Source organism: Gorilla gorilla, chromosome 13 (genome assembly GCF_029281585.2).
Source record: "Gorilla gorilla gorilla isolate KB3781 chromosome 13, NHGRI_mGorGor1-v2.1_pri, whole genome shotgun sequence".
In the NCBI taxonomy this organism is placed as follows: Eukaryota; Metazoa; Chordata; class Mammalia; order Primates; family Hominidae; genus Gorilla; species Gorilla gorilla.
The window spans coordinates 88694444-88709886 of record NC_073237.2 but is presented as its reverse complement, the minus strand read 5'-3'; the positions used below and the strand labels follow the sequence as shown (position 1 = coordinate 88709886).

Here is a 15443-nt window from a genome sequence, read left to right as displayed (position 1 = left end):
AAGTGATGTACTGTGTGCCATGGGAACTTAACTCCTGTGGTAAAGTTGGTTTATTATATAGTACATCATTCTGCTTGAAGTCACAGTTTCCAAGAACCTACCAGCAACATTAAGGATTTACTGAACAAGACATAATAGTTAAGACAATTACAAAGGAGACAAGGTTTCTACATTTGTCACAAACCGGTAAAATATTGACACCAGTGGACCTTAGGAAGTTATGTTTATGTTAGGTACTACTTGGAGTTACCACTAAGACTATACCACAGGATACATATAAAACCCTAGAAAAATAAAAAATGGAACTCTAAAATATGTTTTAAGTAACTGTATTAGTCCATTTTTCATTGCTATAAAGGAATACCTGAGGCTGGCTAGTTTATAAAGAAGGTTTATTTGGCTCACAGCTCTGCAGGCTGTATGAGAAGCATGGCGCAAGCATCTGCTTCTGTTGAGGGCCTCAAGAAGCTTTTACTCTGCTTTACAGAAGATGAAGTGGGAGCAAGTGTATCACATGATGAAGAGAGGGAGCAAGATAGAAGCCAGGCTCTTTTAAACAACCAGCTATCGCATGAACGAACACAGTGAGAACTCACTCATTACTGCAACAAGGGTACCAAGCCATTCATGAGGGATCGGCACCAGTGACCCAAACACCTCCCACTAAGCCCCACTTTCCCACATTGAGGATCACATTTCAACATGAGAGTTGGAGGAGACAAATATCCAAACTATATCAGTAACCCACAAGAAGCTAGGAGAGAAAATCAGAACAAATACACCAGGCACAGTGGCTCACGCCTGTAATCCCAACACTGGAAGGCCAAGGCAGGCGGATCACCTGAGGTCAAGAGTTCAAGACCAGCCTGGCCAACATAATGAAACCCCACCTCTACTAAAAATACAAAAATTAGCCAGGCTTGGTGGCGGGCGCCTATAGTCCCAGCTACTCAGGAGGCTGAGACAGGAGAATCACTTGAACCCGGGAGGCGGAGGTTGCAGTGAGCCAAGATCAGGCTCCTATACTCCATACTGGGTGACAGAGTGAGACTCTGTCTCAAAAAAACAAGCAGAGCAAATGAAAGATTGGCATATTGTTAAAAACACATTAGCCAAGTATATGCTGTCTATAACAAACTTCTAATACAATGACACAGGTGAGTTGAAAGTAAAAGGGTAGAAAAATATATACTATGCAAACATTAATCAAAAGAAGCAGGAATGGTCATGTTTGTATTAGATGAAACAGACTTCAGAGCAAAGAAAATTACCAGGGGCATTAAATAATGATAGAAGTGTCGGTACACAAAGAAAACAGTGATCCTAAATTTATATGCGTCTAACAAAAGAGTTACAAAATACATGAAATAAAAAGATACAGACATTAAAGGAGAAATAGACAAATCTACAACTATAGTTGGAGACTTCAAAGTACCTTTTTCAGTAATCAATAGACCAGTTAGAACACCTCAGCCAAAAATAGCAGAATATAAATTATTTTTGAGCTCTCACAGAACTTTGCTGAGATACATTATAACCTGGGCCATAAAACAAACCTCAGCCAATTAATACAGTTGAAACCAGAGTGTGCTCTCTGACCACAGTAGACTCAAACTATTAATTAGTAATATAATAATGAAAATCTGCACACTCTTAAAAATAAACAACATGCTTTTAAATTATCCATGATTAGGGAAGAAGTCTCAAGAGGAAAAGAAACATAGAACTGAGTGTAAAGGAAAATACGACATCAAAATATGTGGAATGTGGCTAAAGCAGTCCTGAGATGGAAATCTGTTGCACTAAAAACTGAAAGAAAGATGGTTTCAAGTCATAACCTAAGGTCTAAACTCAAGAAACTAGATAGGAAAAAAAGGCAGAATAAATGCGAAGTAAGAAGAAGGAAAAACATAAAAATAAGAGATCAGTGCAATTGAAAACAAAAATGATAGAGAAAATTAATGATACAAAAATCTGGTTCTTACCAAAAAATTCAGCAAAATTAATAAACCTCTAGTGAGACTAATAAAGAAAAAGAAGACACAGTTGCAAATCAGGAATAAAAAGAATTATCGATACAGATTGCCAAAATCAAAAACGCAAATACTATGAATAAATCTCCATATGTAAGTTTGACAACTTGGATGCTTGTCGCCCAGGCTGGAGTGCAGTGATGCAAACTCAGCTCACTGCAACCTCCACCTCCTGGGTTCAAGTGATTCTCATGCCTCAGCCTCCCGAGTAGCTGGGATTACAGGTGTGCCACACCACGCCTGACGAATTTTTGTATTTTTTTGTAGAGACGGGGTTTCACCCTGTTGGCCAGTCTGGTCTCAAACTCCTGGCCTGAAGTGGTCTGGCCGCCTTTGGCCTCCCAAAATGCTGGGATTACAGGTTTGAGCCACTGTTCCTGGCCTGAAGTGAACCCTGTTTCTAAAAAACACAAACTACTACAACTCACACAATATCAAACAGATAATTTTAATGGCCCTATAATTATTAAGGAGATGAATTTGTAATTTAAAATCTCTGAACTAATCTCCAGGCCCAGTTTCACTGGAGAATTCTTACCAGAATTAACACCAGTTCTACACAGACTCTTCCAGAAAATAGAAGAGGAAGGAACATTTCACTAATTTTATGTGGTTATTAACCTGCTACCAAAACCAGATAAAGACAGTATTAACAAAAAAGATAGGCTGGGCATGGTGGCTTATGCCTGTAATCTCAGCACTTTGGGAGGCCAAGGCGGGTGGGTCACCTGAGGTCAGGAGTTGGAGACCAGCCTGGCCAACATGGTGAAACACCATCTCTGCTAAAAATACAAAAATTAGCCAAGCCTGGTGGCGGGCGCCTGTAATCTCAGCCTACTCGGGAGGCTGAGGCAGGAGAATTGCTGTAATCTGGGAGGCAGAGGTTGCAGTGAGCCAAGATCGTGCCATTGCACTCCAGCCCAGGCCGACAACAGCGAAACTCTGTCTCAAAAAAGAAAAAAAAAAAGATAGAAAACAGATATTCCACATGAATATAAATGTAAAATTCTTCCCAATAAATTATTAAATAGAATTCAGCTATGTATACAAAGAATTATGCACCATCACCAAGTGGGATTTATTCCAGGGATGCAAGGCTGATTCAATATTTAAAAATCAATCTAGTCCAGGCGAGGTGGGTCACGCCTGTAATCCCAGCACTTTGGGAGGCTGAGGTGGGCGGATCACAAGGTCAGGAGTTCAAGACCAGCCTGACCAACATGGTGAAACCCTGTCTCTACTAAAAATACAAAAATTAGCCGGGCATGGTGGCGCGTGCCTGTAATCCCAGCTACTCAGGAGAGTAGGATTATTGAGGCAGGAGAATTGCTTGAACCTGGGAGGCAGAGGTTGCAGTGAGCCGAGATCGCACCACTGTGCTCCAGCCTGGGCGACAGAGGGAGACTCCATCTCAAAAAAAAAAAAAAAAAAAAAAAAAACAGTGTAATTATCGTATTGTCAGACTAAAAGATTACATGAGTATAGCAGTTGATTCATAAAAAGCATTTGATCAAATTCAACACCCATTCATGATGAAAATCCTCACAAAAATAGGAAGAGATGAGACCTTTGTAGACTGGATAATGAGCATTTTGCAAAAATCCTACAGCTACCATTATACCTAATGGGGAAAGCCTGAATTCTTTCTACCTAAAATCAGGAACAAGGCAATCACAACTCATATTCGACATTGTACTGGAAGTTCTAGCCAGTGGACCACGGCAAGACAAGGAAATAAAAGTCATGCAGATAAAGGAATAAAGCTGACTCTATAGAAAATCATAAGGAACGTACATACAAACACCTGAAAAAATAAGCCAGGCTTGGTGGCTCACGCCTGTAATCCCACTTTGGGAGCTAAGGCAGGCAGATCACCTGAGGTCAGGAGTTCAAGACCAGCCCGGCCAACATGGTGAAACCCTGTCAAAAAAATATAAAGAATTAGGTGTGATGGTGGTCACCTGTACTCCCAGCTACTCAGGAGGCTGAGGCAGGAGAATCACTTGAACCTGGGAAATGGAGGTTGCAGTGAGCCGAGATCGCGCCATTGTACTGTAGTTTGGGCAACAAGAACGAACTCCATCTCAAAAAAAAAAAAAAAAAAAGCTCATATTGCCTGGTTTTAAGATGTGGCCTGGGATCACCATATTGATCTTCCCATGCCAGCTGCTCCCATGATGGTTGTGTGTTTATTTAGACCTGTGATGATGTCTCAGACAGTACATGGTTCCCTGAACTGCTTTGCAACTTCAGTGATGTTGTATGGCATTGAGCTGGTCCATCACTGCCAACATCCTGGCTGTCTCAGGTTACCCTGTAGAAGGAATCGGATGGTCAGTGGTGTGCATCAGTAATGTAAACAAGAACAGTGTTCTTGTACAGAGGGCCAGCAGCATGAGCAGTGATAAGACAGGTAGGGCCTATTTTCCCATCTACCAACTCCAGGACTGGCCATTCCTGGATCAGTTGACCAGACACCTGGAAAGAAGAGCTCTCAACTCCAAGATTATTTTCTTAGGAATAGCTTTAAATGCAGCCACAGCTTGGTCATCTGCCTTAATATGATTTGATATGTTTAGCAATTTACTGTCCTGCTGAAAGCATTCATATTATGAGGGAAAAAACCATACAAATCATTGCTAAATCTGTTATTTTTAAATGTTTGGCCTTTTTCTGTACCCTTTGGATTCAAGCATTAATTGGGTTTCCAAAGTAATTGAATAGAAATCATATTGCTTATAAAAAAGAAAAAAACTTTTGAGTCACAGGATGTAAGATAAACATACAAAAATGAATTTTATTTCATAATAGCAATCTATACTAGCAATGAACAAGTGGGCAATGAAATTAAAAATGTGGTATCATTTACAGTCACTTAAAAAAAGATGCTAGGCCAGGCGTGGTGGTTCATGCATGTATTCCCAGCATTTTGGGAGGCTTAGGCAGGAGGATTACTTTAGCCTGGGAGTTCGAGACCAGCCTCGGCAACAAAGTGAGACCCCATCTCTACAAGAAATAAAAAACTAGGCAAGTGTGGTGGTGTTCGCCTTTAGTCCCAGCTACTTGGGAGGCTGAGGTCGGAGGATTGCTTGAGCCTAGGAGATGGAGGCTGCAGTGAGCCATGATCATGCCACTATACTCCAGCCTGGGCCACACAGTGAGACCTTGTCTCCAAAAAAATATTCAGATGTAAACCTAATAAAACATGTTAGGACTTGTATACTGAAAACTCCAAAATAGGGATGAAAAAAATCAGACAAAATCTAAGTAAGTGGAGAGACATGTGTATGGATTAGAAGATTCAATATAGTAAAAATGTCTCTTCTATCCTGCTGTGGTTTGAGTGTGTCCTCCAAAACTCAGGTTAAAATGTCATTGCCATTGTGACAGCATCATGAATTAGTTAATTACTTCACAAGAGTTATGATAATTCTTACCCAGTCCAATGGTATGATCTTAACATCAGAAACCTGTACTTGTCAGAGTCCTTTCCATTGCATCTCCTCAAAGATGAAACACTTTAGATTCACTGTTGCTTACAATAGTTTTCAGGAAAGTACCAGAGTAAAACAATTAACTGTCGTTGGATGACAAGACTTTAAATGGCCATGGTTAAATATCTAATGAGAGTTCATTATACTAATGTTGCAATTGACAAGGAAGTTTAGTTATTTCTGTGGTATACAGCATTTTAAGGTAACTAGAATTGTGACTGATAACATTAGACCAGGTCTATCAGATTTCTAAGAATTTCACACAATTTCTGGAACACATTATTTGTACAAGTTAAAGAAGGTTAAACAACATTTCTTATTTGACAGTGCTTCCCATGCAGATCTAACATAGTCAAATAAGTCTAACTTGTTTACTATTTCTCTTCATAATGAAAGAAAATTCTCTTGAGATATTTCAGGGGGCCTCTGGAAGCTCCCAAAGTTAGCTCGAGGTCAGAAAGACTTAAGTTTAGAGTTTGATTTTGGGAAGCTAGTAAAAAATATCAAAGGCTTAAAACACTTGATTAACAGGATTGCAGGTCACTGAAACTACAGTCACTCATTTAACCAAAGTGATAATTAAAAATATCAAAGGCAAATATAGAAAGTCACACAGTTATAAAAAGACCTGAGCAGTTTTAATAGAGAGGACTCTGTTTCTCTGTTTTCTTTTCTGTAGAGACAGTGTCTCACTACACTGCCCAGTCTGGTCTTGAACTCCTGGACTCAAGCAATCCTCCTACCTCAGCCTCCCAAAGTGCTGGTATTATTAAGGCTTATTAATTTGATAATTTATAAATAAATTCATTCAGAACTTACCCAGGTTGACCACACATAAAATTCCTTTTCCAAGATTCCTCTTCCACAAACCTACTACAACTTTCTTATGTCCCTTCTGTTTTGGATTAAATTCTTCCTTCCTCTTACTGTGAAACAAGTCATTCTACTATAAGGCAAAGTTAGTCTTTTTCTCTTAACGAACACACATCCTTCATACTTCATAGCTTCACCTTACCAAAACCATGTCTTTTCCTCACATACAGAATCATTTCTCTTATTCTAGTTATAACTGTCACATCAGCATTCTATAGATTGGCAAATCTATGAATCAAATTTGTAGAAACATATGCTTCCTTATAGTATAATTTATGTTCCACTATTAATTCTTCAGTATTTTATTTGGAAAATATCTACATATCCAATGAATATTCATCATTTAAATTAACAAAACTCCAAGGCTGTAAATTACCAGTGGGGAGCTATTTTTGAGTAGACGTAACACAAACAAAGCTAGCTATCATTAAGTTATTTCTCTGTTAGCTACTTTTACAGCATGTGCATGTTTGGCAGTCTTCACAAAAACAAGAATCCTAAAGAGTTTAATAGATGAGATTTTTTGTTTTATTGCTGCACTTGAAAAACGTGAAGTAATGGATACTGGCACCCACTTGCACATTGTTCATAGGTTGAACTCATAGTTGTATAATTATAAATATGTAGTGGAGGTAACATAAACTTATTTGATAGTAAATCCTGGTAGGATTTAAAAGTTGTATATCTGCATTATATATTCTTACCCAAGTCACATGAACTTGAAAAGCATGTGTGTTGGTTTCTATATTGCTGAGAGAATACTTAATTTATGTGAAATGCTTATTTTTCTTTAAATCAATTAAATAGAAATCTTTTATGAATTAATTTTTGACCATACCATTTGGAGGTAGAAAAACATCTCATGGCTGGGTGCGGTGGCTCACGCCTGTAATCCTAGCCCTTTTGGAGGCCGATGCAGGCGGATCACTTGAGGTCAGGAGTTCAAGACCAGCCTGACTAACATGGAGAAACTCCATCTCTACTAAAAAAAAAAAAAACAAATACAAAAGTAGCTGGGCATGGTGGCACATGTCTGTAATCCCACCTACTCGAGAGGCTGAAGCAGGAGAATCACTTGAACCCAGGAAGTGGAGGTTGCGGTGAGCCAAGATCGTGCCATTGCACTCCAGCCTGGGCAACAAGAGCAAAACTCCGTCTCAAAAAAAATAAAAATAAAAAAAACACATATACGTAGCATACCTACATGCACAGGCATGTATAAACATACAGATAAGCAGATTTCTTAGCTTTCATTTGAAAACTGTAGCCATGTGCTAGGTACTATAATATAAAACACACTAGTATATGAAACAATAGCTGGATCAAAAGTATATTCCCAGCAGATGGAATAAATTAAGGTTACTTGCTTAGGTGGCCAAAGTGCTCTACTAGTATTTTTGGAAGAGTCTTAAGATTTTTCATTTAAACATTAAACAAAGAGTTTTAAAGCCTTGACACAAAACACTGTCCTTAAAAAGGAAAAGTGATACATTGAACTAAATGAAAATTTAGGTTTTGCTTTGAACATCCTATAAAAGGATGAAAGACAAGCTACAGACTGGGAGAGAATCTTTATAAAACAACATATTTGACAAAAGACATATCTAGAATACGTAAAGATCTTTTAAATCTCAACAGTAAAGAAAAATCCAGTTAGAAAATGGGGTAGAGATATGAACAGACATTTACCAAAGGGAATATACAAATGACAGAAATGTCCATGACAATATTTAACGTCATTAGCCGTTAGGAAAATTCAAGTTTAAATCACATTGAGGTCTTAATACACAGCTATCAGAATGACTAAAATTGCAAGTAGTGACAGTACCAAATGCTGTATCTCATACATTGCTGGTGAGAATATAGAATGGTATGATCACTCTGGAAAATAGTTCGGCAGTATCAGAAAACTAAATATGTGCTTTCTATAATGACTCGCAGTTGCACTCCTAGGTGTTTATCCCAGAGAACTGAAAACTATGTTCACCACCACATGAATGTATATAGTACTTATATTCATAATAGCACCAAACTATAGACGACCCAGATATTCTTCAGCAGATAAATGGCTAAGCAAACTGTGGTACATATCATAGAACATTACACAGTAATAAAAAGGAACAACTATCAGCACAGCAACTTATTTTAATCCTTAGAAATTGATGCCAACTGAGGCCAGGCACAGTTGCTCATGCCTGTAATCCCAGCACTTTGGGAGGCCGAGGCAGGCAGATCACCTGAGGTCAGGAGTTTGAGACCAGTCTGGCCAACATGGTGAAACCCTGTCTCTACTGAAAAAATACAAAAATTAGCCAGGTGTGGTGGTGGGTGCTTGTAATCCCAGCTACTTGGGAGGTTGAAACAGGAGAATCTCTTGAATCCAGGAGGCAGAGGTTGCAGTGAGCTGAAATCGCACTACTGCATTCTAGCCTGAGCGACAAAGCTAAACTCCATCTCAAAAAAAAGAAAAGAAAAGAAAAGAAATTGTTGCCAACTAAAAAAAGTCCCAAAAGGTTCCATACTGTATGATTGCATTTACATAACATGTTTTAAATGATAAGATTATAGAAATGGAGACTGTTGTTTGCCAAAGATTAAGGAGGGAGTGGGCCTGGGAGGGAATTGGGTATGGATATTAAAAGGCAACACGAGGATTCTCATGGTGGCAGAACTACTCTGTATCTTAATGATGGTGATGGGTACAGGATTTTACACGAGTGATAAAATTGCATAGAACTAAACATACCCACATGTACACATGCCCCAGTGAGTAAAAGTAAAACTGAGGCAATCTGAATAGGATCAGTGGATTGCATCAGTGTCAATATGCTGGTTGTGGTATACACTGTAGTTTTGTAAAATGTCACCATTAGGGGAAACTGGGTAAAGGGCCTGTGGTATCTCACTACGTGCATTTGGCTCTACAATTAACTCAAAATGTTCAAATATATTAATAAAGTAAATATCCGTACATGAATCTAAGGTGCAGAATAAATCAACATCAGGGGTCAGATAGTATTTTTAACCATCGTGACCTGTGGGAATATACATATGGCACAAAATGAAAAATGACAATCATAAATAAGAATCATGAATACAAAGGTTTAAATCTAGAAAAAGACAAGAACAGATTGCCTGGTAGAGTTCTATGCCTGGACCATATCTACCAAGGATTGCCAAAACACATGCCAAGGATGGAGATGTGTGCGTGTGTGTAGTGTATATATTGCATATGCACTATGTATGTATATATATGTATATATATCCATCCTTGGTATGCTTTTATATGTATATAATAAGCTATATATACACATATATATAGTGTATAGTTGGGGGAAAAGGAAAAAAATTAGGGCTTAAACCCCTTTGTATCCCTTTTCCTCCAAATGTAACATTTTCTTTTTAGTTTTATTTGTCTGATTGAGGTGTTATTTTTGTGGCTTTTTAGGTGGAGTATTGCTCCTGGAAAATCCAAAAGGTGACAATAGGTTGGACCTTTTAAAGCTGAAGAGTGTTGTCACTAGCATTTTCGGTGTGAAAAATACAGAGCTGGCTGTCTTCCATGATGAAACAGGTATGTGGAAAGTGAGAGGAGCCTACGTCCTTTGACTCAAGATGGATTGGTGAAGGTCTTAATTTGCTGTCAGTTGTACTATACAACTTTTGCATTTTTCCTAACTCTCTTGAGTCAGGGCCCAGCTCTTCAGCAGTGCCTGCCTGCAGTGTCTATTCACGCCTCCTCATTGTGTCATGTGACTGAAAACCCTGGGCTTAATGGTTCTAATCTTTCCCTCTCACCTGTTAGCTAGCTGGTGGACTTCAGGCTTCAGAGTCCTCCGTTGTGAGGTTGTTTTTGTTTTTGAGACAGGGTCTCACTCTGTCACCCATGCTGGAGTACAGTGATGCAGTCATGGCTCACTGCACCCTCGGCCTCCTGGGCTCAAGTAATCCTCCTGCCTTGACCTCCCAAGTAACTGGGACTACAGGCATGCACCACCACGGTTGGCTAATTTTATTTAATTTTTTTGGAGAGACCAAGTCAGTATATTGCCCAGTCTGGTCTTGAACCCAGGGCCTTAAGCAGTCCCCCTGCCTTGGCGTCCCAAAGTGCCAAGATTCCGGGTGTGAGTTACCACACCCAACCGTGAGTTTTAACTTTATTAAACACAATGCCTGGATCTCACTAAGTCTGGATTCTCAATAAAGCAAACCTGAACAATTTTTAAAGAATTATAGATGCATTCTCCCACTGTTACGTATTGAATTGTGACCTCTGGAAAAAAAAGATTATGTCCTAACCCCTTGTATCTCTAAATGTGACCTGTGGAAATAGGATTATCGCAGATGTAACTAGTTAGGATGAGGTCATACTGGAGTAGCGTGGGCCCCTAATCCAGTATGACTGTTGTCATTGTAAGAAGGTGGCCATGTGAAGACATAGAAACACACGGAGAAAATGCCATGTGGTGACAAAGGCAGAGATTGGAGTTACACACAGCTGCAAGCCAAGAAACAACCAAGATTGCCGGGAGCCTCCAGAAGCTAGGAAGAGGCAAAAAAGGATTCGCCTACAGGTTTCAGAGGGAGTACATCTGCCAACACTTTAATTTTGGACTTCTGACCTCCAGAACTTTGAGACAGTAAATTTCTTTTATTTTTATTCCCTAGCCCCCTGCAGTTTATGGGACTTTACTATGGCAGCCTCAGAAAACTAATACTCATTTTATGAATCTGAATGCTCATTTTCAGAAACTTTTAAATAACTTAAAAGAAGAAATGCAAATGGCCAACTAAGGAACAACTGGTGCATCTTAATGGTAATCAGGAACTTGCAAGATAGTACCACAGTGAGGTAGTGTTAACTGCCACCAGATTGGCAAAAACTAGAAGAATCTGGCAGACTCAAATGTTGTCAGGGATATTGCATAATGGGAACTCTCATTCACTGCTGGATTATGAATTGTTGGAACCACTGGAAAACTGTTTGCTATTGTATCCATTAAAGGTTGGATAGGAGAAGCAAAAGCAATGTGGGAGAAACCAAGTAAAATTCTACAAGAAGGTAGCAAGTTAGAGGTCTGAGAAAAATCTCTAACCAGGTTCCACCAAGGTGGTGGGTGAGTCAGTGGAAAGCTGGATCTCTGCCTAAAGTCACGGTAGGATGAGAAGTAGAAACGAGCAAAAACAGGCTAGAGTGCACATCTATCTGACTGCATCCGACACTGACAGGTGCCTTGCAGAAGAAACTGCTGGTACACTTTTCCAGAGAGTTGCACACATTCCTGGCCTGGAAGTTGGAAGAGCAGAGGCAGGAGCGTGGGCTGCTCACTGTCCCACTTAACCCAACAAGTTGGCAGATTCACAGCAACCTGAGAAAGCCAAGGGCACGGGCCCCATGTTAGCCTGTTTAGCATAATGACTGTTACTAAACTTCTACCTTCTAAATCCTGTGTAGATTTCTCTGTGATCAAGCCATTACCCAGAACCAGGTCAGACAGAGAACCTGGGAAATAGTTTTAGCTTAGCTGCATTGACACAGGATGAAACCACCATAGTTCACCCCATTGTGATCTTGACATCTATACATGGCTCTTTAAATCATATGTAACTTCCAAATAAAGACCCTAGTAGATTAAAAAAAAATAATCACACTTTTAACTCTTTCTTTTACCGCTTCAAAGATGCTAACTTCATTACCCAAAACGAGATAGAAAGTTACCTTATCCTTCTTTGGGTAATGTTGATTTCTCTTCTAGCTGAGCCATACGTCCCTCTTTTGCTGTTCTTTAACTTCACTGAGGTATAAGGTTAACCCGTTAAAACATTTCATGTTATATGGTAAGGAAATAAGAGAGTGGAAAAATAAGAATTGGCTAATATATATTAATACATAATGCCACACTTCATTTGCTGAAAAATGAGTTCTCTGGTCAAGCGATGCTATGTGGAATGCTGTGTTGGTAAATAAGACATTCTCTACCTCCATGGATGGTGGGTTTGCCAGAAGCGTTATAGGTGACAGTGGCAAATCCTTGTCCAAAAGGAGTGTGTGTTCCAGTAAGACCAAAGCACTGCCTTTTCCCATAATGGAAACAGTGCAGTACAACCAACCTGCCATCAGGAGTCTGGCTTGTCTTTCCTGGCAATAACACTGTATCGAAAGCTCAAGTAATGGTTCCCGCTGTTGGTAGGTGGGATACGCAGTAGCAGCTGTAGCAAAATCAGCGTTAGGGAGTGGAAGTAATGTTGTGGAGCCCGTGGTTATTCTTCCTCCCAGCCTGGGTGGCCCCTTTGTTCATCAATCCATTGGGCAAGGGCAGAAGTGGCTGGCGGCAGAATAGATCATGTCCACTGATTATTATTATTATTATTAATTATTTTTTATTTTTTGAGACAGGGTCTCACTCTATCACTCAGGCTGGAGTGCAGTGGCTCAATAATAGTTCAGTGTAACCTCAAACTTCTGGGCTCAAGCAATCCTCCCACCTCAGCCTCCAAAGTAACTAGGAGTACAGACACATGCCACCATGCCTGGCTAATTCTTTTCTTTTTCGTAGAGAGGAGGTCTTGCTGTATTGCCCAGGCTTAGTCTCCTGGCCTCAAGCAGTCCTCCCCTTTCTGCCTCCCAGAGTGATAGGATTACAGGTGTGAGCCACTGTGCCCAGCCTCACCCATTTTTAGATCCTCATTCATAGTCTGCCCATTTGTAGAGATCTGTCCACATACCTCTTGCCCTAACTTCCCTGTCACCAGTTTTCTAATTCTGTTCTTTGAGTCCCTGGCTGTTCTCGTTTAGTCCTGCTTTTGGCCAGTGTCCATGAATCAGTGTAGATCTACTCCTAGCTATTTCTGCTGAGCAAAATGACCAGCCGGCTGCACTGAAAGAAGCTGTGCCCATTGGGAGGATTTCTACCCATCACTATTCTTCAGGGCTACCCAGAGTCAGAACAGGGCCGTTAAGACTGTAATTGTCTACTTTGGATGATACAGCGTATTGTGCAGTAAAGCCCTACACAGCAAGCCCTAAAATGTTTTCTTTCTCTGCCAACCAGTCCCGGAAGACTTCCTACAAGGCCACACCTGTGGCTGAGGGAAGAGACCATGTGGGCCTAGGCTGAGCATGAGCATCTAGCCACTGGTGCAGCAGGTTCCTTGTTCCCTGAGCCAGTGCCCCAGCCTAGTCTCATACCTACCATTTCCACTCGATATTTGGAGGCTGCCCTGTGGGCCTGTCCTATATCACAACCATTACCAGTCATCTGCCTGCGCATGCATCCCCAAGCAACATTTAATGTTCTCTAAATGAAATTACACTGCATATGTTCTGTGTATCATGCTTTTTTTCACATCTGCTCCTGAGTCAAATAACATCTTCTGACTGTAATTAGCACTTTTTAATGTAAGTTTTTCATGGTGAAGCTTGAGATTCTGATATAGGAGGAAATTTTAAGAGGAGCTGTATTATACAGAGAAAATACTAAAATAGAGAAAACAATTAGCCCTATATTTCAGATTATGAATATTATGATGTTTGTTTTGCAACATTGAGATTTCCTACCATTACATGTCATTAAAGGCTGGTTTTATAGAAAAGGCAATGTCTCTTGATAAACAGAAATTAAGTGGAAAGCGTTATCGTAAAAAGATACATGATAGTTAAATAGGAAAAACTGAATGACTTCAGTTTTGAATTTGTTCGTTAACCCTGAAAGAATTGTTGTTGTTATTTTTAGAAATACAAAACCAAACTGACTTACTGAGTCTTAGTGGAAAAACACTTTGTGTGACTGCGGGATCGGCCCCCTCTCTGATCAACAGTTCTAGTACTCTTCTTTGTCAGTATATCAACCTACAGCTCCTGAATGCAGAGCCACAAGGTATGTGCCTCCCCACAGCAGGCAGACTGTGGGGTGCTGGGCATTGAGGTTGTCTTTAATATTCAAATATGTGTGTATTTCTAGTCGGCTTCAAAGTATTGCTTTAAAGTGTGGGCTCTCACACAACTTTGGGGAGCAACCACAGGCTTTTCTTTTGGTGTGTTATAGAGACCCTCATCCATCTGGCATGGTTAGGAAATGAAAAAATTGGTTAGGTAAAAATTACAACTAAATTGTTTGAGTGCCAAAACATTTTAATCTCAAATTTTACTTTCTTTTCTGAGGAAAAATGTTCTGAAAACTTGTATACCTCCATGCCTTAATCAACAGACTAGATTGATAGTGATTTTTTTCCTGATATTTTAGGATCCTCATTGTGCACATTTGTACTGAAGTCTTCGGGCTCCTCACTTGACTATGTACTGAGTATCTGCTCCCCAAGCTGCTGGGCTTTTATATAAGTTTTTTTTTTTTTCTTTTTCCCCTTCCCCTTCACCTCTATGAAATGTTGAGAGCTGTTTCTGCATGGACTGCATCTTCAGCGGTCACACTCATGCTCCTGGACGCGCTGCTGGCCTCAGCACTGCCTGTTAGAGCTGTCCACAGTGGCCACCTCTTTTGGAGCTAGAGGGTGAACTCTCGAGATATAATCCAGTTTGTTCTGTCTTCCACAGAGTGTTTAATGGGGACAGTGGGCACTCTCCTGCTTGAAAACCCACTTGGGCAGAATGGACTCACCCACCAAGGTCTTCTGTATGAAGCAGCCAAGGTGTTTGGCCTTCGGAGCAGGAAGCTAAAGCTGTTTCTGAATGAGACCCAAACGCAGGGTAAGGAGATTGTGGACCGTAAGTTTTTTATTTTTGTTGAAAGTAGATTTTGATGCCATTAACCATTTGTAGCGTATACTTGTAAGATAGTACTATTGTTATCCTGTTTTGTTATTCTTTCCCCAGAAATTTACCATAATATAATTTTCTTTTCTTTTCTATTTTTTTTTTTGAGACTGAGTCTCACTTTGTCTCCCAGGCTGGAGTGCAGTGGCACGATCTTGGCTTACTGCAACCTCCGCCTCCTGGGTTCAGGCCTGGGGCTTCAACCCAGGAACAAGGATTCTCCTGCCTCAGACTTCCGAGTAGCTGGGACTACGGGCGCCTGTCACCATGGCT

General features: G+C 40.2%; 1 protein-coding gene across 2 annotated transcripts in view; it reads left to right on the top strand.

Annotated features, from left to right (window-relative positions):
- The window catches only part of IARS1 (isoleucyl-tRNA synthetase 1), an 81994-nt gene that overhangs the window by 54698 nt on the left and 11853 nt on the right, over window positions 1-15443 (top strand). For both annotated transcript variants that reach the window (XM_019033339.4, XM_063696556.1), the window contains exons 31-33: window positions 9849-9974; window positions 14134-14277; window positions 14952-15104. In XM_019033339.4, the coding sequence (XP_018888884.3) occupies window positions 9849-9974; window positions 14134-14277; window positions 14952-15104 (423 nt within the window). The remainder of the gene's footprint in view (window positions 1-9848; window positions 9975-14133; window positions 14278-14951; window positions 15105-15443) is intronic.